The sequence below is a fragment of the Melozone crissalis genome, unplaced genomic scaffold (assembly GCF_028551555.1).
Source record: "Melozone crissalis strain CALT ecotype California unplaced genomic scaffold, PUWL_Pcris_2 ptg000019l_1, whole genome shotgun sequence".
In the NCBI taxonomy this organism is placed as follows: domain Eukaryota; kingdom Metazoa; phylum Chordata; class Aves; order Passeriformes; family Passerellidae; genus Melozone; species Melozone crissalis.
The window spans coordinates 3,348,250-3,373,993 of record NW_026535797.1 but is presented as its reverse complement, the minus strand read 5'-3'; the positions used below and the strand labels follow the sequence as shown (position 1 = coordinate 3,373,993).

At 42.4% G+C, this 25,744-nt stretch overlaps 1 protein-coding gene across 2 annotated transcripts in view; it reads left to right on the top strand.

The window, feature by feature from the left end:
• Positions 1-25,744, top strand: part of ZRANB1 (zinc finger RANBP2-type containing 1) — a 44,297-nt gene that overhangs the window by 13,376 nt on the left and 5,177 nt on the right. Inside the window, exons 3-9 of one of the 2 annotated variants that reach the window (XM_054277285.1) lie at positions 516-1,366; positions 12,046-12,233; positions 13,727-13,880; positions 16,384-16,455; positions 17,732-17,930; positions 21,969-22,089; positions 22,930-23,059. In XM_054277285.1, the coding sequence (XP_054133260.1) occupies positions 553-1,366; positions 12,046-12,233; positions 13,727-13,880; positions 16,384-16,455; positions 17,732-17,930; positions 21,969-22,089; positions 22,930-23,059 (1,678 nt within the window). In that variant the 5' untranslated portion in view covers positions 516-552. Of the gene's footprint in view, positions 1-469; positions 1,367-12,045; positions 12,234-13,726; positions 13,881-16,383; positions 16,456-17,731; positions 17,931-21,968; positions 22,090-22,929; positions 23,060-25,744 lie in introns of both variants that reach the window. The other variant, XM_054277286.1, reaches the window with a different exon arrangement.

The window sequence follows — 25,744 nt, the reverse complement described above, 5'->3', positions numbered from 1 at the left end:
TAAATTCCAACACCCTCCTTTTCTGACAGAACTGCTTACTCACTGTGTAACTGTCCACCTGATACACTCTGTCCTTCCAAATCCTGTGAGGTCTGTTACAGGACCTAGACTTTGTGTTCCTTTTCTTGTACTGCTGAATTCGTACTGAATTTTATTTTGATAATTTTAATATTTATAACTTGTTTCTGTAGCTGTCCTGGTTATTTCCCCAGTATTCTCAGTGCTTAATGAGTATTCTGAATTTGTTGGGAATTGCAAATTTGAGGAGTTTCAGAAATGTAGGACTCATTTTTGCACTAGTAAATCCCGAATTTTGCATGTAAATGCCGGTAGTGATTTTACTCCCCTTAGATGTTGTAATAATATCAAATAAAAAAGACTGCCTGTTTTTTTAATAATAAAATAAAAAAGGCCAGCCTGATTTTTATATCCACGGGGTTAAATCTCACTCCTTTGTTGTTTTGAACAGCTCCTTTGCTGGCTCTGTGTACTGATGGTGTGTTCTGACCCCTCAGCTTTCTGCTCGCCGCAGTTCATTTCAAGGAGTGCACGATGACAGAGCGTGGAATTAAATGGGCCTGTGAGTATTGTACATATGAGAATTGGCCTTCTGCAATCAAGTGCACCATGTGTCGTGCCCAGAGACCCAGTGGAACAATTATCACAGAAGATCCTTTCAAAAGTGGCTCCAGCGACATCGGGAGGGACTGGGATCCTTCGAGCACCGAAGGAGGGAGCAGTCCTTTGATCTGCCCGGATTCCAGTGCAAGACCCAGGGTTAAATCATCCTACAGCATGGAAAGTGCAAATAAATGGTCGTGCCACATGTGCACGTACTTGAACTGGCCGAGGGCTATCAGGTGTACCCAGTGCTTGTCCCAGCGCAGGACCAGGAGCCCCACGGAGTCCCCTCAGTCCTCGGGCTCCGGCTCCAGGCCGGTCCCTTTGGCCGTGGATCCGTGTGAGGAGTACAATGACAGAAATAAACTGAACACCAGGGCTCAGCACTGGACTTGTTCTGTTTGTACATATGAAAACTGGGCCAAGGCCAGGAAATGCGTTGTGTGTGACCACCCCAGACCCAACAACATCGAAGCAATAGAACTGGCAGACACAGAAGAGGCTTCTTCCATCATAAACGAGCAAGACAGGGCTCGGTGGAGAGGCAGCTCTAGCAGTGGGAATAGCCAAAGAAGATCTCCACCAACAACCAAACGTGAATCTGATGTGAAAATGGACTTCCAAAGAATTGAATTGGCTGGAGCTGTTGGCAGCAAGGAGGAGCTTGAAGTTGACTTCAAAAAACTAAAGCAAATAAAAAATAGAATGAAAAAGACTGACTGGCTGTTCCTAAATGCTTGTGTGGGTAAGTTGTTTACTGCTACCTTCTGCTCTTGTGCTGGCGGTTTAATATTTTGGGAGAATGAAGAATTAAAACGGAAACTTGGCATTTGATTTCAAACCAGCTTTTTTTATCTCTGTGTTTCCATTTAAAAAAGTAAGCCAAATGTAGAGGTTCCTGAAATAGCACCTGCTGAGAGAGGCTGTGAAGTTCATCCATAATCTGAACAGGGTTAGACGTGTCTCTCAAGTGTACTTGGACTTTTCTGACCTTTTGTAGAAATGGATATTCTTGTAACCAAATCCTGTTGTTCCATGTAATTGTCAAAAGGTGGAAAAATTACAAAGCCAATCTACAGAACATGAGTGCAGATAGTGCTGTAAAAAATGCCATTAATGGATAATTAAAATTACTTTTCTTTCTGCTATGGCAAGACATGCTCTGTAGAGTCAGCAGCTGCAGCTTGGGAGTATTTGTAAACAGTGTAGAGCTTGCAACAGTACAAGATGCTCTGTCAGATGTTAAAAATAACACCAAAATATGTAGCTCCAAGAAACTGCATGTGTAATACTGACCTTGAAAGTAATAATGTTGTATTAATACACATACTGTGTTGTAAATGTTTACAGGCTTTCTGAAAGTATTTTTGAAGTCAGCTGCTTCAAAAAACATTCAAATACCAATTTTGTTTTGTGTTTTAGTGCTTTGCTGAGGAAGTGCTGGATAATTCTCGCAGTGCTGTTAAAGAACAGAGCCATGTGAGAGCAGGGTTTTCTGCAGTTTTTGACCTTATGAGTTACTCCTGTGCTGTGGCTTCCCAGAAGCAGATATTGTGTGCCCCAGCACACGAGCAGCTTCAACACTTGAAATATGCAACTATTTTTAGAGTAAAACACTTCATTTGAAACTCTGGCTCCACTAGTATGGCTCATGCTGTTCCTTAATGTTCCACAAAGTCACTTCATGGTTGTTGTAATCAAAGAGCTAATTAGTGGAGCTGCTTTGTTTAACATATTTGATCAGGTGTAAATGTTTTTGTGGGTATGCTGTGTTTGGTTTCTCTGAGCTGATAAATATTCTAGTTTATTTTTGTGTTGTGTGAGTAGTTAGACATGCTCACTTCCTTTTGGAAAGAGATGCCTCAGTATTTCCTGATACCTCCAGTTCCTTACAACCTTTTTTCCTTCTGAAATGAAGCAGCTGAAATTCTGTGTGGTATTTTTTAAGTTATTGAGTACCAAGGGTCAGTTGTTGGAGGTTGTTCCTATGCCTAACAGGGGTATTTATCTTGCATTCTGATAACAATTCTATTAAATATTCGGCTATTTTTTCCCTTTGGTTTTTCAAACGTGATTTTTTTTGAGTATTCTAATGTTACTTAAAATATTTCACACTTTCTGATTTATCCTGTGTGGGAAGGGTTGTATTTATATTTAAGAACGTGGGTTTGCAAGTATTTAATGTTGCTTGTGACTATGTAGTTGTACATAAAACCCAAAACCACGTTCACAGAAGTTTTGTAATGCAATAATGATTTGGTCTGAAGGGATCTTGGTGGGAAAAGCAGAATGCAGGTGGAGTTGTGTGCTGGTTGTTGCTGCTGAAAGCTTTCATGGGTTTCTTTCTCTACCTTAAACACCTCCTGGGGGAGAGGGATGATGGGGGCACAGGAACAGCAGACAGAGCTGGTAATTATCTGCCCTTCAGCTCAGATTTTCATTTTGCATATTGCAGATATAATTTATTTCCCCCAGTTACTCATTATAATAGGAATAACCTTAGGAAGATTGGTGGAGGTTGCATGGATTCTCTTGTGCTTGTCTCTGTTGTGCAGTGTATTTGTGCTATAAAACTGCACCAGTTCAGCCAGTAATCATTAAAGCAATAATTGAATTTCTGCTTGTGATCTTAGTGTGACATACCTAAACCAGTTGAACTGTCAATTGAATATTTTTGCCCAAAGCATCTGTTTTTACCATTGAAATCAAGTGGGTCACTGTTATTTAGTGAGTTCTGTTTGTTTGCCAGCTGGAACTCCTGGGAAGTTTTAGCTGAGCTGAACACTTGTCAGTCCTTAGCCAAACAAAATTATAAAACAGGACAAGTTCATGTTGAATACCAAGTGAATTTGTGAACATTGATGGCCAGAGTTTGTGTGTTACCCTGCTCCATCTGACAGATGGTGCCCAACAAGGATTTGAGGACTTCAGACTGAAACCTGAAAGTTTAAGATCAGTCAGTTGTGGAGGGTCCATTTGCTTTGAATCCATCTTTTGTAGGAGAGATGCTGAAATGTTAACATTTAAAGTTAGCCCTGAAGTTAAAAATAACAATTAAAGGAGTAGGAGGCATTCTTGGCAGAGTGGTTATTTTCTTTTCTCTTAGAAGATATTATCTGTCAGAAGGTACCAAGGAAAATGTCTGATACTTCAGGACAGCTGTTTGGTTGAACTCCCTCTTCACATCTCAACTCCAGTACAAAATTCTTTTTACCAGATTTTAAATTGAATGTCAAGTTTCATTAAAAAACATGTATCAGACTACTCTTTTCCACATCTGTTCTTTTTAGCTGAAACATGGAGAGATGTGTATAAAGTAGATTTAAGAAGAGCTGTGTGTTTGTATTTGTTTTGTTTTGTTGGAGGCACCCATTAATGTTTTTGCCACCTTGGTAAGTAAACGTGTCATCAAGGCTTCTGTTCTTGCAAATCCAGGCTGGACAAAATGGGATGAGTGCAGCTCTTGCCTTTCAGCATGAACAGTTACCTTGATGGAGGGTATTCCTTCCAAATCAGAAGGATTAATGGTATTCCCCCATTCAAACTCTGCCAGCACATGTGCTTGAATGTTGCTTTTTTTATTGACTTGTTTTTTTCAGAGTGAGTGTATCTGTTGGGTGATTCTTTCTCAGAAAGATGAGATTTTAAACTGATTCATGTGGTGAAAATTGATTAAAATCCTAGCAGAAACTGGAGTAAGTGTGGCTTACTGGCTTCCTCCAAATGCCAGTTTAAATTCCAAAGAGGAATTACAAATGGTTTCTGCAATGACACCAATGTTTGCTACCATAGTGCCTTAGAACAAGATTAATGTGGAGTCCAAGGTGACTCATTTCTTAGGGGAGGGAACTGATGTGCACTTAAATTAAACTTTGTTACCTTTTCTGTAACTTATGGCGCCTGTGGCAGAGGCTGTCAGGCAGCCCTGGTGGCCTGTGGGAGTTACAGGATGTGCTGTGCAGCGTCAGGAGTTCTGTGGGGCCTGGTGAAGCTGCTTGCAGCTGGCTGTGGGTTTAAGGAGCACAGATGATGAGGATGGCTGTGCCTGTAAAACCTCTGTGGCATCCAGAGTTTGCTTGGGTGTTACCCTGGAGCTTCCATCTCCTGCCCCTTCAGGGCTGGCTTTGGCAGTGCTGCTGGCACAGGGTGTTTGCTGCAGGGCACTGCTGGGCATTCTTGAGTTGTGAGTGCAGCTCCTGAGCTTGAGCTGCTAGGTTAGAAGTAAACTGCATTTCTTCCCCTTTTCCTTTCTGCTCCCCCTGTTTGTCACCTGCTGCAAGAGTGTGTTCTTCTCTTGCTTCGGGTCAGGTGGGTATTGCTGTCACAGGCCAGAGCTCCCTGTGGGGATGGTGCACACATTCTCAGCTCTGTGAAAGAAACCACTAAGAGTGTGTTTCTTAAACAAATCCAAAGTATTTAGAGCAATCTGTGATGAATCTTGTTTTGCAGTACATCCTTAAAAGGACTGTAAGTTCATTCCTAGTATTCCTGTTTATGTCTGCTTAGTTTTTCCTTTGTCAACTGTTGTATCTCTCCATTAGATTTTTGAATTAGTGCCAGATGTGTTACCCAGGCCTTCAGGAAGGGCAAGGAGAATCTCCCTGGCCAGACATTGGTGTGGGGTTGTTGGGTGTGTCCCACGCTGCCCTGCAGCTCAGGGAGACACAGAGGCACCTCCTGCTCTGTGTCCTGCAGGGCCTCTGCCTCTTCTCTGAGTGCTCATAGAGGGAGGTGGCATCAGCAAGGTGCTTTCAGCTGGCACTGCCACCCAGAGTCATCCCCTTGCTGTCCTCCTGGCTGTCTGGAAGTGAAGCTGGGTTAGGGGATGTTTTTGGGGGGGGGTTTGTTTCTCTTTGCTGGTGCAGTGAGTTCAGACTGACTTCCTGTCACATCCAGGGGACAGCTGGACCTCGATGCTTTTGTTTATGCTGTGCAGTGGGAGTGGGGAGTGCCTGGGTGGGAGCAGGCTGGGCACCTCTCCCTGCTGCTGGCAGTCTGATTTGGAAGGAATACCCTCCATCAAGGAAACTGTTCATGCTGAAAGGCAAGAGCTGCACTCATCCCATTTTGTCCAGCCTGGATTTGCAAGAACAGAAGCCTTGATGACACGTTTACTTACCAAGGTGGGAAAAACATTAATGGGTGCCTTCAACAAAACAAATACAAACACACAATGTCTTCTTAAATCTACTTTATACACATCTCTCCATGTTTCAGCTAAAAAGAACAGATGTGGAAAAGAGTAGTCTGATACATGTTTTTTTAATGAAACTTGACATTCAATTTAAAATCTAGTAAAAAGAATTTTGTACTGGAGTTGAGATGTGAAGAGGGAGCTCAACCAAACAGCTGTCCTGAAGTATCAGACATTTTCCTTGGTACCTTCTGTGCCTGGGGACCCAGACAGTGCCTGTGGGGTGGCTGGGGGGGAAGAGTCCCTGGTGGGAGTGGGACAGCCCAGCCTCCCTCCCTGCTCCCTGGGTCAGGGGGAATGGCTCGGCTGCTGGGCCAGGTGCCAGTGATGTGAGATCACAGCTCTCACCTGGCTGGGAGAGCTCTGGGTAATGTCATCTGTGCCTTGTACAGCTGTCCTGTCACAAATGCTTTACATTTGTGTGTGTACATCTTTGAGACTGAGAACTCTCCTGCCTTGCTCCTTGGCACAAAATCAGAACTCCTTTTGCTTTGGTTCTTGACTCCTTTTCTTAAACACTGCGATATTTTATGCTGCAAATAATTGAATAAATGATCAAGTTCAAACTAGTTATTTCAATTTCCCTTAGAAGCACTGATGGTTAACTTTAATCATTAACTTTAATGATTTTCCAGTGTCCAGCCTCCCTTTAGGGTACAACCCTGCAAGTAACAAGGGGTGTGGATGCCTCTGACAGATTGGAGAGGAATAAGGACATCTTTAATCAGTTCTTACATCTGTGCTGCTTTGTCTTGTAATGATGCATTCAAAACATACTGCAGGGGTTGTATGTAGGGAGAAGAGCTGTTTGCATGGAACAAATAATAACCAATATTTATGCTCTCGTGCATTGAATGGCTTCAGGTTTTAGGTACACATCTTCTTGGAAGTATTTACTTCTTTTTTTTTAGCTGATGCAAGGTGCTGAGCTTGAAGAATCAAAAAAATTGTAAGATACAGAAGTTTCTGTTTCTGTCATTACCTGGAGAGTGACCTGCTGTGGTTGTGTACTAATACTGACAGGGGAGGCTCTGGAAATCCAAAAAGAGAAGGAACAGAAGGGTGTGTAAAAGGCCCATAAAGGTTTTTCAGACAAACCCTCTTTTTTATAAGTTGATGTGTCACATTTGCTTACAAAACAATCTGTCCTTCAGGACTAATCCTTCCTTGGATGAAATTGTGAGTCACTATCAATAAAACCGCATTTATGGCCCCCTGGTGAAGAGTTGGAAGAGCCTGAGGGCTGACTCAGCTCCAGAAAATGCCACAGGTCCTCAGCAGTCTGTGTTAGAGGAGAAGAGATTCTTAACAGGTGTCAGAGTTAGGTTTTAGTGGGTCAGTTGATCAGCCTCTCACTTGCTTAAACCAATCTGAGGATTAGTCCTTAGATGGGTAAATGAGAGAGAATCTCTGTGACAGACCACTTGCAGTTGTGTCTGTGGCAGAAGAGGAGCAGCACAGGGCTCTGTGCTCTGTCTCTGATCTATGTTACAGCAGGAGCTCTCTCCACTTCTGACTTCTGAAATGTAGAACTTGGTGGTTTGAGCAATTTGCTTTCTCTTGCCAGGCAGTTCAAGGCATTGTCCCACACTGAGGCACAGTGACCTCTTCAAGATGAAATATTTCCTCTTGCAGTCTGCTCAGATGGAAGAACAGAGTTATGGAGGCATTGCTGCCTCCTTGAACCCCAGAAATCCCTGATCCCAGGGTGTTCTTTGGATACTCCCAACTGCAGCAATCTGCTGAAAGAATTTCCTTCCTGCATTTGCAGCTTGTGCCAGGCAGTGCCCCACAACCATCAGAAAGGTACTGAAGGAAATAAAGGCTGTGCTGTAGTGGTTTCCTTGGGAATTTTTCTACCTGGCTGCTCTGAAGCCACTGGAAAAGTGCACTAAGGGAAAATAGGACTTGGTTTTCTAGAAATGCATGTAAGCCTATCTTGCATATTTTCCAAGTTTCTGTTACTGCACTAAACCCTATAAATATTTACATGTTCTAAAGTATAAACTTAATAGCACCTTAAGCTGAAATAGTTTGGTTTTAGCAGCTAATTCTGGCTTATTTAATATGAGGATAATGTTGACATCTAATAAAGAAGGAAGTTGTAAAAGTTGTAGGAGGATCAGGATGGTAAGAGTTGTAGTAGGGTGATTAATATTTTTAAAAATTTAGTCTTCTAAAATACCCTTCTTAACTTCTATCATCTAATATATACCAAGATTGCAAATGTCTGATCTGTGCTGTTTTTAAGAGGCAGGGCTTTGCTAGAAGAAGAAAAAACCCTTGGCTCCTGATGCTGTGAAAGTCTTCCAATGAGAGGAAATGCCTGAATTGCAAAATGGGAGCACAGTTGAACCTGTAAATGCAGAATTCTGACTTGCACTTGGATTTTCTCATGGCATTCTGTCCTCTCCCTTAGGATGTCAGACATTTTACATGGGGCCAAGCAGAATTTGAGGGGTACGCACAGACTGGTGTACGCAGGGGCAGCAGCAAAGGGACATTTCTGGAGTCCCCTTTAAAGGAGAGCTGTGGTGCTGTGGAGCAGGCACTGAGTCACTGGGATGTGTTTGCATTTGTGCTGCTCTTGCAGCCAGGCAGGGCTGTGCCCTCACAAGGGTTTGAGCTCCTGGAGGCTCCTGCCTGTTCTGGGAACAATCTTAAGGCCAATGCCACTCTCCCTTTTGACATTTTACCAGTCTGGGGAATGCAGTGGGTGTCAGTGGGGAATAATCCAACTGGCACAGGACACAATTCAGTCTGCTTGTGTAAGTAAGGAGGCACTTCTGTGTTGTGAAATGCTGGGAATTAGAACATCAGTAAATATTTCTGTAGTATTTCTCATAAACAGTGGGGGTTTTGAGCTCTATTTAAATGACTTAATGAATTGGAGGCTCTGGCTCATCCCACAGAAATCAAAGCTTTTGTAGGAATGTGCCTCCTATTGTCAATGCAAGCATATTCAGGTCTCATTTTAGTATGGTGATACTGAATACTGATACTGTAGGCAAATTCCCCTCATAGTTCTTGGGCAAGATTTGTGTTTTCTGGTTCATGTTTCTAACAGTCAGCCTGTTATCAGTCACTGTTAGATTTTGTGTTCACTGCTGCCTTGGGTTGTATGGACTGGCACTGTAAGCAGGGTGGCACTTGGAGGAATTTTCTCTGTTTTTCTGAAGTGGCTACATGGAGTAGATATTTGGTAGAACAGGTAAAGAGAAATGTTAACTTCTTGCAGTGGCTCAGAGGGGCCAGGGAGGCTTGTAATGCCCAAGGAATATCAGCCCTGTGAGTTAGACAAAGAAAAACTTCCTGATGCTTCCCCTGCTATAAAGAGTAATTTTAACCTGTTTTGATTAAAAAACAGAGGAAGGCCAGATAGTATCCATGCCCACAGTCACATTGTGACCTCTAGCTCTGCTGGTTTGTGTCATGCAGCACACCAACCCTGTACCTAAAATACTAAAAATACATTTCTTTATTTTTTTTAATTAAGGCCTAGAAAGTATACTCAGTTTGCCTGGTTTGGATGTATTACTTGATCTTGAGCTTAAACTTCATCAGCAAAGTTTAGAAATGTACTTTTTAACTGACAGCTTATATAACAATTTTAGTAATTCTAGGACATGGGGCTTTGAGGAATGTCAAGTATTGCAAGACGTGGGAATAAACTTCCAGAACAGGCAGTGCTGCATGGAACACATGTCACTGATCTGGATCCTTACTGCAGCTTGTAGTAGTTGGTGCTTGAAAAAGGCATTGCCAAACTTCATGTGAGCACCTCAGCATCAGCCTTGGAGCTCAGTTGTTGCTGAGGTTTGATGAAAAGTGGGATGGTAATAAGCAGCTGAGGATGGGGGACTGGGAGAACAATTAAAATGATGAATTTCCCAGTAGTAGGCTGTAGTAACATGTACTGCTTGACAGGCTGGCTGCAATGTGATTTGGGTCTGATCATCTGTCACCAAAAGATCATTTTAGGGATATTTGTTTGAATTTTGAAATCACTTGTGGGTATTTGGATTCTCAGAGTGGCCACCTGCCAGTCTTGGGTGGTGTTTGGTGTGTTTGTCTGGGGGATGTGGTGGAAGGTGCAGGTGTGGTGACAGGAGTTTCCCCCATGTCAGTAGGAGTGGTTAAAATACAAAAAGGCGTGATGTGCCTTTTGGCCTTTAACAAGGTGCTTCTCCTAAATGAATGTAACAATAAAAAAATAAGAATATCATAAAATAGCAGAGAACTCGCTCTTCTATCAAGTTTCTTCTTTCCTCTGCTTCTTGGGTTTGCCAGAGCTGTGGTATAACTTGTTTTAAGAGGGCAGGTCATGAGAAATTTGATTTGTTATCTGGATACACATCCACATCTACACACACACACAAAATACCAGTTTGGAGTAGTTGGTTGGAATGATCATTGCAACAGCCATGAGGAATTGCCTTATCAGTGGCAGAAATATTGCTTGCATGGAAAGAAAGTCCTACACTTGGCACTTCTGACTCCTACAGAGCAAGAACTAAAATAAAATAAAACAGATAGAACTCATCTGGGGAGAACACCCAGGCAGGCACTGAATGAGAGAGTAGTGCTGGAGAGGAGCAGGAGTGTCTTCCTTACAGGAGACAGACACATGCAGCACAAAACTACAGAACACTGTCTCTGTGGTTTTCCTTCTGGCCTGGCCTGTTAGGACTCTGGAATGAGCGGGTAGACACTGTATGACTAAAATTTGCAGTTGAGCTGTTGTTTTGGAACTTCTCTGGTTCAGACCACTGTTGAATAATCAAACTGGTATCTGTGGAAGCTTACACAGCACAGCTGATGACTTTGTAGAGAAATGTCTTGCACTGATAATCCATTTTCCCCCTGTGTTTCTTCTGAAAGCTTTATAATCTCAGCATTCAAAATGATACTTTTTGGCTGAGCTAAGAATGCTTTTCTAAATCCTGGATTAACCAGCAAGCCAGTGGTTACTGTGCTTCTCTGCTAGCAGCCATTTCAATTTGTTGTGTTGGAGTTTTTTTAATTTTGGTAGGGGATTTTTACTCGTTTGGGATGAGGGGGTGGGAAGTGTTGTGGCTTTTTCCTTTTTTTAATTTGATTTCATGTCCTGAGTGGGAGTGATTGCCCTGACTGGGTTTGATGACCTTTCCTGTTCATCTGCTTGTGTGTCTTGGTGAGCAGATGAAGTGAAGGATGGAGTTGGGTCTCAATCTGCAGCCTCCACTCAGCTGCTGGCTCTCAGGAAGGAGGTTTAGCTGCAGAAAATAGGGACAGGGTTTTCTCATTTGTCACTGTGCTCTTCTCTGCTTGAGCTGCTGCAACAAGGGCTGCTTCTCAGGAGGGAGATTCCATTTACTGCTCCAGCAAAGATGGCTTTAGGGACACTTCTGTTTCCTCAGTTCAGCACTGCACTGTTCTCTCGTGGACCACGCACCTAAAATAGAATATACTTGAAGAAATTTCTAAATTTAGGAAGTCTTGTATTGGAACAGATCCTGTTAGCAGCTCCACATCTTACTGATGGTGTATTGTGATAATTGCAGCTAAGGAATGCATTCAGCATGATTGGGCTTGGTAGGAAGCATGGTACATCAATCAGAGACTGCCAGGCAATCTAGGAGACTTTGGGGTCATTCATTGTTCCTCTCCTCTTGCTTTAGAAGGTGCACACAGTGTATTTAATTTCTCTTTAATTCAGTTTTAATAGAGTATCCTGAGGGAAACTCTCAGGCTTCATTAGTAGCAGAGATGGTGAGCTGAAGAGAAAAATTTATGCTTTAAACCATTTGTATTGTTTGGAAAAAAATAAAACTTTTAGGCCAAAAACCTTTTAATAGATGCTATTTCTATGATCTTGTAATTGGTGATTAAATAATGAAATTAATCTCTTTACTATGAAGAAATTACTTCCTCTCTGGTTAAATGAAATGCTCGTGTCTATGTTACTGCTGGTGTTGCATCATGGGTCCACTTCTGAGCTGCCTTTTGGTCTCTTACATTTTCCAGCTAGTGTGGGTAATAGAAATGGTCTGAGATGAGGTAAGTGTAAATATTTTGTAGCCTTCTGCCTGAAATGATAAAAAAATTGGCAAGTTTCTTGCTATGCAGCTGATCTTTGTCTGTTTGGCCTGTAACAGAGCAGCTACAGGTGAGCAGTGAGATGAGGTGGCTTGTTCCAGAATGGCTCCCTGGTGTCTGAAACGGGCTGTGTGTTGTTTGTGTGCCCTCAGGAGTTGTGGAAGGTGACCTGGCTGCCGTGGAAGCCTACAAGTCGTCCGGAGGGGACATTGCCCGGCAGCTGACGGCGGACGAGGTGCGGCTGCTGAACCGCCCGTCCGCCTTCGACGTGGGTTACACCCTCGTGCACCTGGCCATCCGCTTCCAGAGGCAGGACATGCTGGCCATCCTCCTCACTGAGGTGAGCTCCCTTGCAGCCATGCAGCAGCCCTGTGGGGAGCTGCTCCCCTGTGTGCAGCCCCTGGTGCGCAGCTCTGCTTTGTGCTGCTGGTGGAATTTACGTGAATCGCCGCCCTGTGCCTTGGATTTCTCCTCAAGGAGTGAGTTGGCTTTAAGAGACTCCCTGTGATGGTCCTGGGGATGTTCAGTTTGCTCTTTAATGAGCAGTCTTGGCACACGTTGGGACTTTACTGGCAGTGGAAGTGAGCTATTGTGAGGCTTCCTGTGCTCTGGGTGAGGGAGAGGAAATGCTCTCAAAGCAAAGCCCTGACATCAATGACAGCGCAGTTTATTCTCACTTTGTTCATGAGTCAGTCTACCTGGGCTGGCTTTCCTGGCTTTTGGGGCAGCTTCTCTTCCAGAGAGAGGCAGATTTCTTGCTTTGCAAAATTGCTGCATTTTTTCTATTCCTTGCCCATTTTATAGACTAATTCCTCTATTTTGCTCTTCCATGTTCCATTGTGTTGCCTCACTTCTGGTGACCTCTGCTGTTCTCCATCTTTGCCCTGTAAATAATTCTGTTACCCTTTTTTGTCTTTTTCCGTCAGCTCAGACTTTTGGTTCCTCACCTGATCAAGGCCAGATTTTTATTCTGCCTCCTTCCCTGATGCTTAGTGCAGTTCTGAAAGCTGCTGTTTGCCTACAAAGCACATAAAGATGATGGAATGCTCAATGTTGAATAATTAAAAAGAGTAGATGAAGCAAGACAAATGTAGCTAAAGCCTTGAGTATATATTTATATACGACTAATATCAGCAGCTTTGTGCTGCTTACATAACTCTGTGTGGATGGAGTTACATGTTTTAAAACAAGTTAATTTACTGAAATAATGTCTTAGGGATTTTTGTGTTTGGTTTTCTTTCAGTGCCTAGGAATACTGACTCATCTTGTAATTTCTGGAAATGCTTGGTAGTGTTTGAGCCCCAGTGATAATTTCCTTTTCTAGGATATGAATGAATGAAAATGTGGGTCTTAAAGGTACTTTTTTTAATATGCATCTGGTGTCATCCCTGTGCCACCTGTCCATCATTGAATGGGTTTCTGCTGCCAGTGAACTGGAGAAATTTAACTATCTTAGCTTCATAGTTTTTGGGAAGATTGTAGGAAACTGTCTTGTGCAGTGCTAATAAAGTTTTGTTGAGTCTAGACTTGACTCAGGCATGAGATTTAAGATTGCTGTTATTATGAGCTCTCACCTATTGTTTTCCTCTTTTTCATCTGGGAGTGGTCACCTTTTAACTCACTTCTTCAATTTAAAGATGTTTTAACCAGATCTGTGTTATAATTTCCATGACAAATGAGACATTTCATTAAGAGTCACTCAACTTTACGTTTTTCAGGGTGCCAGCTCTCTTGCATTCCTTGCTAACCAAACACTCTCTGCTGGTGGTCATCCCTCCCAAATCTTTCTATTGAAAGGGCTGATCCTGAGGGCAGTCATGTGTTGTTTTCCAGGTGTCCCAGCATGCAGCCAAGTGCATTCCTGCCATGGTGTGTCCCGAGGTCACGGAGCAGATCCGCCGTGAAATCGCTGCGTCTCTGCATCAGCGCAAGGGAGACTTTGCCTGCTATTTCCTGACTGACCTTGTGACCTTCACGTTGCCTGCAGGTAGCTACAACCCCCTTCTTCCTGCTGGAAGATTTTATTGCTTGGCCACTAGTTGGAAATTAGGTATTTTGACTTTCTGTTAGTGATGTAGGTTTTATTCATTAAGAGGCTTATTAATTAATTTGTGACGTTGACATTGCCTGCAGGTAGCTACAAACCCCCTTCTTCCTGCTGGAAGTTTTTATTGCTTGGCCACTAGTTGAAAATTAGGTATTTTGACTTTGTGGTGGTGATGTGTGTGTAGGTTTTATTCATTAAGAGGCTTATTAATTAATTTATTAAGAGTTTTGTTTATTAAGACCTATTTTATTAGGTCAGATTTAGTAGTTGAATTTGATTACTCAGTATTTGCACACTTCAGTCCATACATTGTTCCTGTGAACTGAGCATCTGTTGCCCTACTTAGACATGAAGAAATGGAAGAAAAGTGGTGTGTTCTAAGGAAAGGCTGTGTTTAAAGTGAGGATTGGAGCCCAGACATTTCTGGTCCATGATGTGACTTTTCACATGTTTATTTTAGCTTTCAGTCCTTGCTGTGGAGGCCCTGAGCTGTTCTTTTTACCTAGTTGTAGCAATAGCACTTTTTGAATACTTTTGAGGTGCTCTGAGATCAAGAGAATGTTTACCTATTAACAAGGAGCTATTAGAAGACTTGTAATCTTCAAAAGCTGTTTCCTTTAATAGAAGTGCTACCACTAGTAAGAAAATGTGTAGCTGCCAACTGTGCCAATCAGCAGATCTGTTTGTCTTCTTTATAAAACATTGCAAAAATTCTATTTGGAACCCCTTTGGTTGAGTGTTACCTCATCTCCTCTACAAAATTCTGGATAATATTTGCCACTTGTGCACCTGACTGAGATGCTGTACTCAGTTTTACTCTGTGGGTTGTGTGTGAGAGGCACATGGGGTGTCTGGGAGAGTAAAATTTCATTGCTTTTTAGGGGAGAGAGGGGAAAGGGACAACAAGGATTTCCTAACATGTGAGAAATGTTCTCTCCAGAGCTTAAGAATTTGTTTGGTATTTTCAAGAGAGACATCTTAAAGCAGTGTGCAGATCTTTGAGTCATGTAGTAGCCATTTAGTAATTAAAAAATAAAGCTGTTCAAAAGCTTCTGTGCATCAAGACTTTCTACTTTCCTTACACTTTGCCAACTGCACATCTTCTGCAGTTTGGCTCCAGAGAGCATTTCCAAGGATAGAAATGTAAATCACACAATCCTGCTCAGATATTACCTGAACAATGTAGTTTAGGAACCAGTTTCCACTCGACCTTTCAGATAAACAGATTGGATCCTCCTGAAAAGCCAATGCTTGGATATTAGAGAGCAAAGCTTTTACATTCATTACTGGTCACTGCAAGCAGTTTTAGCTTAAAAAGCCCCAATCAATCATAAAAAAAAAAAAAAAAAAGACCACCCCACATCACCCTGCCTGCAGCAGGCATTAATGTCCTTCAGTAGCAACTCATGTGCCTAAATGTGGGCTTAAAGCCCTGGGGTACTGGACATCTGAGCAGGACTGGCAGCTACCACACTGCAATTAAGAGAGATCTTTGTGTCCTTGAAATACCACTTAGGCCCCAGTCCTTAGACCCTGAAGTGCCTGAAGGGGTGCTGGATGTTCCTGTTCTTATTTTATTACTGCCTTCACTTCCACATGTTTAAGTTTCATGATTGTGCTGAAACCAGTGAAGCTTCTCTGGTTGCTGCTCTGCCTGGCAACCCTTTACTGCTTATCCTCTGTTGGAATGCAGGCCAGGAGCAAATATTTACTGTGTGGCACATGCTGAGTTTTAGAATGTGTGACAGTGTTTGTTGCTTTAAATGATACAGCAGTCACAAAACAGTTCTGCCCATTATACAGTTCTCCACCTTTTTTCCCCTTCTTTTTTATGAGGTAGTTGCAAATTCTGTCTGTAATGCTCTTGGAGCAGTTGTCAGTACCGGCATTTTCTATGGCATAGCTTAATAGTTTTCCCATTTCTTGTTTTTTAAACCATTGGGGTTCTCAGAACTGTTTCATTGAAGCCTGAATGAGATCACAAAGGAGGGGAATGTTCTGGAGAAGAATACATCCCTTGGCAAACTGTACCTGTCCATTGGGATAGACTGCAGAGGAGAAGCCATTCCAGATGGGTGGAAAAGCATTGCTTAGGATTGAAGCTGTGCTAAAATACAATAGGGTTGAAAGTAAAAATACTCTTTTGTAAAATTTCTCACCTCAAAGTGCTTGTTCTCCACTTTCTCCTTCAGAGAAGTCCAGTCTTACCCTATGCATGCTGTGATGATCCTTTCTGCATCAGAGGTGTGACAGTGAGGCTGAGATGCAAACCTGCCTCAGCAGCTCTGCAGAGCCTTGGGTCACACATGACAGCAGCTTTCCAGAGGAGGTGTTAGTGCTGATAGGGCTAAAGCTGTTCTGTGAGTTCTCCTGAGCAGCAGCTGCTGATGTCTCTTTTACAGTAACATTTAGTGACTCTTGTATTTGCGTTCTATTTTTTCAGATATTGAAGATTTACCGCCCACAGTCCAGGAAAAATTGTTTGATGAAGTACTTGACAGAGATGTTCAGAAAGGTAAATGCACAGAGAACAGCTGGGATCACTCCTGGCTTTTCATTAGACAATGTGTCTCTTCCTAAAAATGGACTACATCTGTCTGTATATGCATGGCTCTGTCCATGAACATGTTTTCAATAGAGATTGGACGCTTTCAGCTGGATCTGCACCCTGGAATTCATAAAGTCACAGTATGGATTGGGCTGAAAGGGACCTTGAAGGCCTTCTAGACCAGGTTGCACCAAACCAGCAACTTCCAGAATGGGGCAGCCACAACTTCTCTGGGCAGCCTGTGCCAGGGCTCACCACAATCACAGGGAGCAGTTTCTTCCCAACATCTCATGTAACCCTGCTCTGTGATAGTGGGATGCCATCCCCCTTGTCCTGTCACTACCTGCCCAAGTAAAATTATTTTAATTTTAACATTTCTAGTCCATTTATGAGGCAGAGGGAGAATGGAGTCTGTAGAAATCATGTTTGTAGAGATTTTCAAAAATCTTTAAAAGTCAGTTTTGAGTCACAAGCTTTTTAAGGAAAACTGAAAAAAGTCTTCATTTCAGTAACAATTCTCAAACAAATGATGGGGGAAGCTGTGGTTTGGTTTTGGTTTATTTTATTGACAGTGGAAGAAATTTCCTCAGCCAGTGTTAGTTGACCTGTTCATTTTGATGCCTTGTGAGGGCTCAACATGAGGGCTGACCTAGAACAGAGACTGGACAAAGTTAAAGAATAAAGCAGGGATTTATTAAAAGGCCTCCATGGATGCACCTTGGGCAGCACCAGAGCCCAGCCAGGGCTGCACCCAAGATGAACCAAAATGGCCCCAAAATGCACGGCCGGGCACGGGGTCTGTCCCTGGGATCAGTTCTGCTCCATTTGCACCTTGCAGTTCATTGTCCCATTCCAGCTTTAGCCCAGGCAGTCCCACCCTGCTTGTTTTTCTCTCTGCAGCCCACGGTGTTTGTGCTCCTGGGCTGAGATTTGGATCATTTGTCCTTGGTGCCCAGCTGGAGCAGGAATTGTTTTGTCTCCCTGCTCTGTGCACAGAGCTCAGCATTCCCAACTCACCATCCACTAATATGAAGCTCAGAAGTGCACACTATGTTTCAGACTCTTGCTTTAGCAGCACAGACTCTGAAACATAGAAAAGCTAAAACCTGAGGCATCAATTGTTGTATGAAGACAGTTTTTATTCATGCAGAGGGGTAGATCATTGAGACTATGCCATTATTGTGCTGTGTGAATTCCCCAAGATAAACAAGAGCTTGTTTAAGAGCTGGCTGTGCCGTTGCAGAGCTGGAGGAGGAGTCTCCCATCATTAACTGGTCCCTGGAGCTGGGGACACGGCTGGACAGCAGGCTGTACGCGCTGTGGAACCGCACGGCCGGGGACTGCCTGCTGGACTCGGTGCTCCAGGCCACCTGGGGCATCTACGACAAGGACTCCGTGCTGCGCAAGGCCCTGCACGACAGTTTACACGACTGCTCCCACTGGTGAGTCTGGGCAGCCTCTGCCCCTGCTGCAGCAGCAAAACCCCGCTGCCAGCTCTCCCCAGTGCCCTGCTGCTGCTTTGAACAGACAGGAGTCTGCTGAGGAAGGCAGGAGCCTCCCTTGAAATGGAAAATGTAAATCTCCTCCCTCCAAATTGTTATAATTTGGAAATTAAGGGGCTCTCGGGCAAAGATATTGCAATAGGAATAACAGTTCTTTACTAGGAAAATTAAAAATAAAAATGCAGTAGTACAAAAAAAAAAAATAACAAACCACTGCCAGAGTCAGAATATGTCCTGCCCCCCTGTGTGTCAGGGTGGTGTCCCAGCCCCATCCCATGGGGGCTCAGCCCTCCTGCAGTGCCAGCTGTGGCTCTGCTGCAGCAGGGATCCTGCACAAGGGGGGAGTTTTCCTCTGCAGCTCCAGGGCTGCTGCAGATGGGCCTGGGCTCCCTCTGGCAATGCAGGGCAGCAGAAAGCTGCTCCTCTGGCAATGCAGGGGGCAAAGGCTGCTGGGGTGTCCCAAAGCTCAGATTGGATCCAGGTAGGAATGCTTGGCTCCTCCCCTGGGCGGAGCATCTCCCCATGGGATGCTGGAATTGGATCAGCCCTGCAGGGACACTCACTGGCCATGGACAGCAGAGATCTCCTGAGGGAGGATTGGATGTGGGAGAGATAAAGAAAAAACTGCCCCATGGACAGAGAAAACTGCCCCACCTCTGACAGATGGCAATAGAATACACACCCCCAGCCACATCTTACATTGCAGCCCAAGACACCTGTGGGTTGTGCTCCTCAAAGCTGTCCAGTGGTCCCAGCTGGGATCTTCATCTCATGTTTTAAATAGGAGCACTGGAAACTTGGATGCTGTGAACTCAGGGGTGTGTGATGCTCAGCAAATGGCATTTCAAACACTAAAATGCTTTATACTTGTCAGGCATGTACTAACCACAGTTACTGCAGCTGCAGTTTGTGTCCTGGCAATGTAAATCATGCACATGCCGTGCCTTGCTGCTCGGTGGGAGCTGTGCAGAAGATTGTTAGTAGAAGATAGCCTTTTATTCTTTATAAACTTTTCAGTGTTTTCATTCCATCTGCTTAGTTACAGCTTTACTCAGGATTGCTCTTTTTATCCCTGTTCTGTCTGCTGAAATAATGGCAGTAAAGCAGAGAGTGCTGACATTTAACTGGTTCTGTCATTTGGCCATAAAATGGATTTATCATTCTGTAAAACAGCTTCTCTTGCTTTGCACTGACCTCCTTTAGTTGGACACTGTGGTTGTTTCCTTCTGCTAGAGGGACAATCTCAGTTGTTCCCCCAGTGGTGTCCAGCAGCTCTCCAGGGTGTCCTGGACTAAGGGATGAGCTGATAAAAACTGATAATCCCAGTCACAGGTGATCATTTCTTTGATGTTCTTGTAGTCAAGGACAGGAGAAACACTGTCAGCACATACTGCAGAAAGCCTGTCCCTGTCCTCTTGCTGTACAGGAGATTAATTTGGGGGTACCTGTGAGTAAATTTTGTGCTGTTGAGGGAGAACTCCCCAAATTAGCATCCAGAGCTGAATTCCAGAAAATGATGCCTCAGAAGCAATTCTCCCAAGATCCATGTCTGAGAGGATCTGTCACTGCTTTGGAGCTGTTCAGCATGGAGTGTGCATCTCAACCATGCAGGAATGTCCCTGGCATCACATGCAGCTCCCATGAGGCCAGAACAGAAATTTAGGATGGATCAGGTTTTGTTCTTTATGGTAACAAAACTAAACATGGTATCCAAAAACATGCTGCAAACTACTGAGCTTTGGACCAAATCTCCTAAAATATTGGTGTTAATTGTGGTTGACTTACTGCTGTACCTTAACATAACTCTCACTTAGAGGCTACTCAGTCTTTTAAGCTTTTTAGTTTATGTCTAGACAGAATTTTCATTTTACTCTGTATTTGTGTAATCTTTATCCTTATTAGAAGCATAGTTTTTAACTGATTGATGTGCTCCTTCCAGGGAACAAGTCTTCAAGGACCAAGTCATGTTCTTGTTAGGAATAAGTCTTTAGAATAAATCTTTTAGCCAGATTTTGTTGTAAATTGATCATTCTGTACATCCTGTAAGTGCTGTATAGATTCCATTTGAGAAGATACATTTAATTTTGTGGGCTAGGACATGTGGCTGATAGGAAGAGATGTCGTCACTGGAACAGGCTCTTAAATGCAATCCCTGCTTAAACTTTTTTATCTAGTGGAATTATTTTTCAAAGCCTCCACAAAGACACTTAAAAATGGGTATTTTTATAGTCAGACAGAAAACACTCATGTAACTCATTTGACCTTGTTTTGTTATGTTTGTTTAGATGCTGAACAAAGAAAAATCTATTTACCAGAGACAGTCTGTGTCTGGTACTCAGAAAAGCTCCACAGTGAAGTTCCCAGAGGCTCTGGCCTGTGGAGTCTTTTCCACTCACCTTTCAATAACTCCACTTTTTTAGTTTACACAAAAATGTGTTTTGAAGTGCCCCTTTTGTATTCCACCATTAGCTTTTGCTGGAGAATAGGCACAATGCCCTAAGTTGACTTTCAGGATTTTATTCTTTAATGGATGCACTCAGTTCTCTTGTGTTAACCTGAAAAGTTTGCTTTTTATGAGATCAAAATCTTCTCTGACTAACTCAGGGAAGAAACTTCTTTGGGAGAACACTTTCAGAATCCAGCTTTTAGGGAGTAGGTTGGTGTTTTCTTTTTTTTCTTTTTTCCTTGAATTTTCTGGGCTTTTTCTCTCATTCTGGTGGTGTGGGGATTTTTGTTGTTGTTTTGCTTTGGTTTTTTTTCTTCTCTTTCCCCCAGAATCTGATTAAATTTCTTTCAGGAGAACTGGGAATGAACTAATTTAAACTTTTGAACTAACAAAGTACTGTTAGAAATTTATGAGAGAAAACAGGCAAAATATTTATCAGGTTCAAAGGTAGAAGTGTTGGTGTGTTTGGATAAAAACTGGAGTATAGATCCAGAAGATTCCCTGTAGATATTACTGTCAATCAGACCTATCCAAATATCTCAATAACAGGAATTTTAAGCCATGCAAATTTTTCCTGGACTCAGGAAACCCAGCCTGGCTGGTGGCTGCTGTCCTACACACCAAGATTTTAGGGTGATTCCACCTTCCCTGAAAGCACAGGAAAGATCTTATCCACACACACTCACTGCCTGCTAATATTCTCAGATTTTAATTAAATGAGTTAATTTCAGTGACATTTCTAATAAGCTGAAACTTCAGAATGGTTTCTTTGTCTTCACAATAAAGGCCATTGTTTAAAAATTGGCTTAGCACTGTTCCCTAAATCCTGGTTCCTAATATGAAGTTATGGCTTTTCCATAGGGTGGTGATTGGACAGAGTTAAAACTTCTAAAAAGCAAACACCTTCCTTTTAATGTGTCATTTTTCTTGGTAAATGGTTAAATAAAATATCATGACTAAACTAAATCCCACTTTGCATATTTGATTCTTATCCACACTGCTTTACAACTCCATATAATGTGGAATTACCACCCCTTTGCTCCAAAATCTGCTACAAAACAGATTCTGCCTCTTAACCATGGGCTGCTGGAAATTGAGATGCAAGCATTTTGAAGTTAATTGACTCATGATGTGGCTAAAAATAGACAATACCTATTTTTTGTGTGAGAAGAATGAGCAACTCCTCCTGTATGAAATGGAATGTCTTACTTATGCTCCCTGTATATCAACACTTAAACCTAAATAAGACTTAAAAAAAAAACCTATTGCAAGAGGTATCAAACTATGCAGGAGCCTGGTAGGAGCTTGGATCATGTTTGCTGTAGGCATTGCTTTTTTTTTAAGTGGTTCTTAAGTGAAGATTGATAAATGGAGTCTCCTGAAGATAAAAAAACAAAACAAAATTCAGTTTTCCTGCTACTTGCTCTTTCTTCTCCCTTCTTCCGATGAAGGTTAAATACTGCTGTCAGGATTATATTGAGTAAATATTTTTGCCTTTACCACTTTTTTTCTCTCTCTGTGTAACATTTCAGGTTTTACACACGCTGGAAAGAGTGGGAATCGTGGTATTCCCAAAGCTTCGGTTTACATTTCTCCTTGCGAGAGGAACAGTGGCAGGAAGATTGGGCATTCATTCTCTCTCTTGCAAGCCAGGTAAGAAAACTCCTTTGTCAAAGGGCTTTTGGAATAGTATTTTAATATCTGGAAAGAAGTTTCAGAACTAGAAGAGTTTTTTTGGGAATAAGAATATTTCTCTATGAACTAAGAATATTCCTTTTAAGCCAATGATCTTAAAATCTTACTGGGTAAGCTCTTCTGCTGATATGGAAAGGTTCATTTGAAATTATAATTTTTGAGCTTCCTACTAAGCAGTGCAACACAAAAAAAGAATGGTGGTATTAGAGTGAAGTCTGTAGAACAAACTCATAGACAATCATATGTTTAATATCCAGCTCCTGCAGCACTTTTACCTCCCAAACACACCTCCAAATCTGTCAGCTTGCACTGCTCAAACTCCAGCAAGCTGAGATTTTATAACTGCCCTCCAAAATGAGATTTACATTCCTGTAAGCTTCCAGCTATGGGAGTTATTTTAGCTCCTCTTTTAAAGTATAAACATGATTTTGGTGCTATTTTTTTGAGATTTGTTTTGTATGTGCCCTTTTCCTGTCATCAAAAGGTATTTGCTCTAAAGTGCCCTCAGATGAAGGAATTATTTTTAGACCTAACATTATGTAGAGTTTCATTTCTAAGTGGGGAATGAAATCCATTACATTGAATCTGGGCAGTAGGACAGAGAATTATTACTGACAGCTGACAAGCTGAAATGTTTTTCCTTATTTCCAATAATTTTCCAGTCTTTTGTTTTTCCTGTTAAAGCTTTATCACTCTTAAAAGCATTTTCTCTCTCAATTTGAAGACTGTTTTTCAAATTTCAAAGTAGAGGATGGTAAGTTCTGTTTCAAGTTCTGTCTTTCTTTGTGTTTGGTTCAGCCTGGAGCGAGTTTGGAGCAGACACACATTTTTGTACTTGCACATATTCTTAGAAGACCAATTATAGTTTATGGAGTAAAATATTACAAGAGTTTTCGGGGAGAAACATTAGGATATACCCGCTTCCAAGGTAAGTCTTTCATTTTCTAAATTCACCTTTCAACAGGGGTGGGCTGTAAATCACTAGTGACATGAAGTGACTGTCTGGAAAAGGATGGAATGCTATTGTAGATAAATTTTCATTTGCTATTAAAAAGAACAAAATAATCTTCTCCAATCTTGAAGTTTTTCATTTTATAAGTGGGCATGGTGCCTGTAAAAGTGAATTCCATGATACTTTTAATGGGAATAAAAATTTTGTGTTTCAGTGATTCACACTTTCCAGCAAGTGTGAATACTGACTTATTTCCCATCAGTACTATAATTTTACATAGCTTGATCAGGTTCTTTCTGAATTTTTTCCCTCCTTGTCTTCAGGACAGTCTGACTCTCCTTAAGATAAATGTGAAGATGACTCAGTCCAGTTTTGCTTAGACTTAACATCTGTAGATTGCTAAGGATGAATTTTCTGCTTTGCAAACCAAATCTGTGTTTGGGCAACTTTCCCCTTTGTGACATGCTAATATTTCATTATTCAAATAATAAAACATGAGTGGGGATTGGGAGCATCTGCACAAACTGAGCTGTAAACAGAACCATGGGGAAGGAGCTGTGTGTGTTCCAGGGTTTGGGACATTTGTTTTGCCCACAGTTCATGTTCCTGGCCTCAAGTACATCTGCTTGATGGTGACCCACTCTTTATTTATAGCTTAGCTGAGGACTTCCCAAAACATCTTTGTGATTTGGAAGAAAAAAACGTGGTGATTTTGGAAGGAGGCAAGGCCATGATCTGTAGAAAACACTAAGCTGTGCAGTTAATGTTAATTTATAACTATTTAGAGTCTTGGCTTCTAAGTTTGGGGCAATAACAAAACTTCATGCAGGGAAATTAATTACCTTTTTGAAGAGTCTAAAAGTTTAGTAGTCATTGTAGTTAGATGTTAGCTTTTGTTTTGATGATGAAAGGCAGCTGGGAAGGGACAGTACTTGTGTCACTTAAATCTGGCACTCCAGCTTTGTGTTGCTTTTAACTCCAAGGCTTAGTGGTTTGCAAAGGTTTTATTTCCTAGATTGGGCATCAAGGCAGACAAGTGTTACATAGCCTAAATGTGCTGAAATTTTCTTGCTCTGTGAACCAGAAGGGTGCCTGGAACTCCCTTTTACTGCACACGGGTTTCCAGGAATTTAGGCAGCCAAATAGTTGCAGCTTGAGATTTGCTTGCCACAAGCCCCATCCATCCATGCATGGAAGCAGCCCTGGGAACAGGTGAACTTGGAGTCCAGTGTCACAGTGACTGGAATTGCTCCTCTCCCTGGCCAGCCACATTTTTGTGGTCAGTGTGTGCTCATCCAATGCCATTGGCACAGCTGAACCCCGGCTGGGTAAGGTGGGCTGCCAGGAGGAGCCTCCTGCTCTGGGCCTGTGTGTGGGCTCTGCTCAGTACCTGCAGCTCTGGGCAGTGCTGGGGTGTCCCTGCCTCTGTTCAACATCACATCCACCAGAAAAGTCCCTGCAAGTGTCCAAGGCCAGGTTGGACAGGGAAGGTGGAAGATTGGGCAGGGGGTGGAACTGGATGGGCTTTAAGGTCCCTTCCAACCCAAACCACTCTATAATAGAAATGGAGAATTGAATTTTTTTAAATGCTTGTTCAACATCATGGTTCAGTTTGTAGCACCCTCTTAGCCACCCCTAAAATACTCTTTTCCCAGGGATTCCTTGTTCCAGCTTGGCATCCTTGCTGTAGTTCCTGTGAATCCCATAATTGCCAGCCTCCTTCTTCCCCAGATTCCAGCTGACTGTTAATTCTGTAAATCCTAAAGCTTCAGTGGTGGAAGATCTGTTTTCTCAAGCCCTAACTATGACCCTTCTGGTCCAGCCACATATATTTAGTGGCAAAAATGTACAGCTTTTAAAATTGAACAGGAAAAAACATGACTGACTGAAGTGATCATCAGGTCAGGCTGGAGAAACTAAATCCTGTCTGAGTGGCCTCAGGATAGGTGTCAGCCCATCCCCTTTATTTTCTGTGGTTCGTGTTCATGTCAACTGTTGTTACACGCCCTCCTGGCTTTATATCACAGTGACTTTTATAACTCTTAAGAGCACTAGATATTCTCCCTGGCAATGCTTGAAATTCTTTTCTTGTGGAGCTCATCACAGTGTTGAGGAGGAATGGAAAGTGCAGCACAGCATTCTGTCTTGGGGAAATGATTAGTGTGGAATTTTCACCAGGATAAAACAATGGTGAAGGAAGATTTCCAAACACTTGCTGAATTTCAGTGTAGAGATGGAGGCAAGCAGATGAGTTTCAGTCCTGAAAGTTCACATAGCTCTGCTCCCAGGAATTGAGGGACTGCTTTTCTTACATTTGGCTGGATGTCATCTTCAGTGTAAATTTTAATTTTGTCTGGATGTTTGGTTCTTGCCCTTAAATGCAAAGGTTTGAAACTTTCTGGTGAAACTTATCCTGTGTTTTTCACTTTTTGTGTTTAACATTGCTTTAGAGTGAGACTTGATAATAGGGACAGGAGGGAGGGCTAAGAATGTATTGAGAGGATCTGTCTTTAAATCGAGGTGTTGTAAAAACTTGTAGGACTCTTGATTTTAAACAAATGGCAAGACTTTTAGGTAGCTCTTAATTGTTAATTCAAAAACAAGGAGGGGAGAAAAAAGGCACAATTATTTACTGGTAGCCCCCACTAATTTTTACTGCAG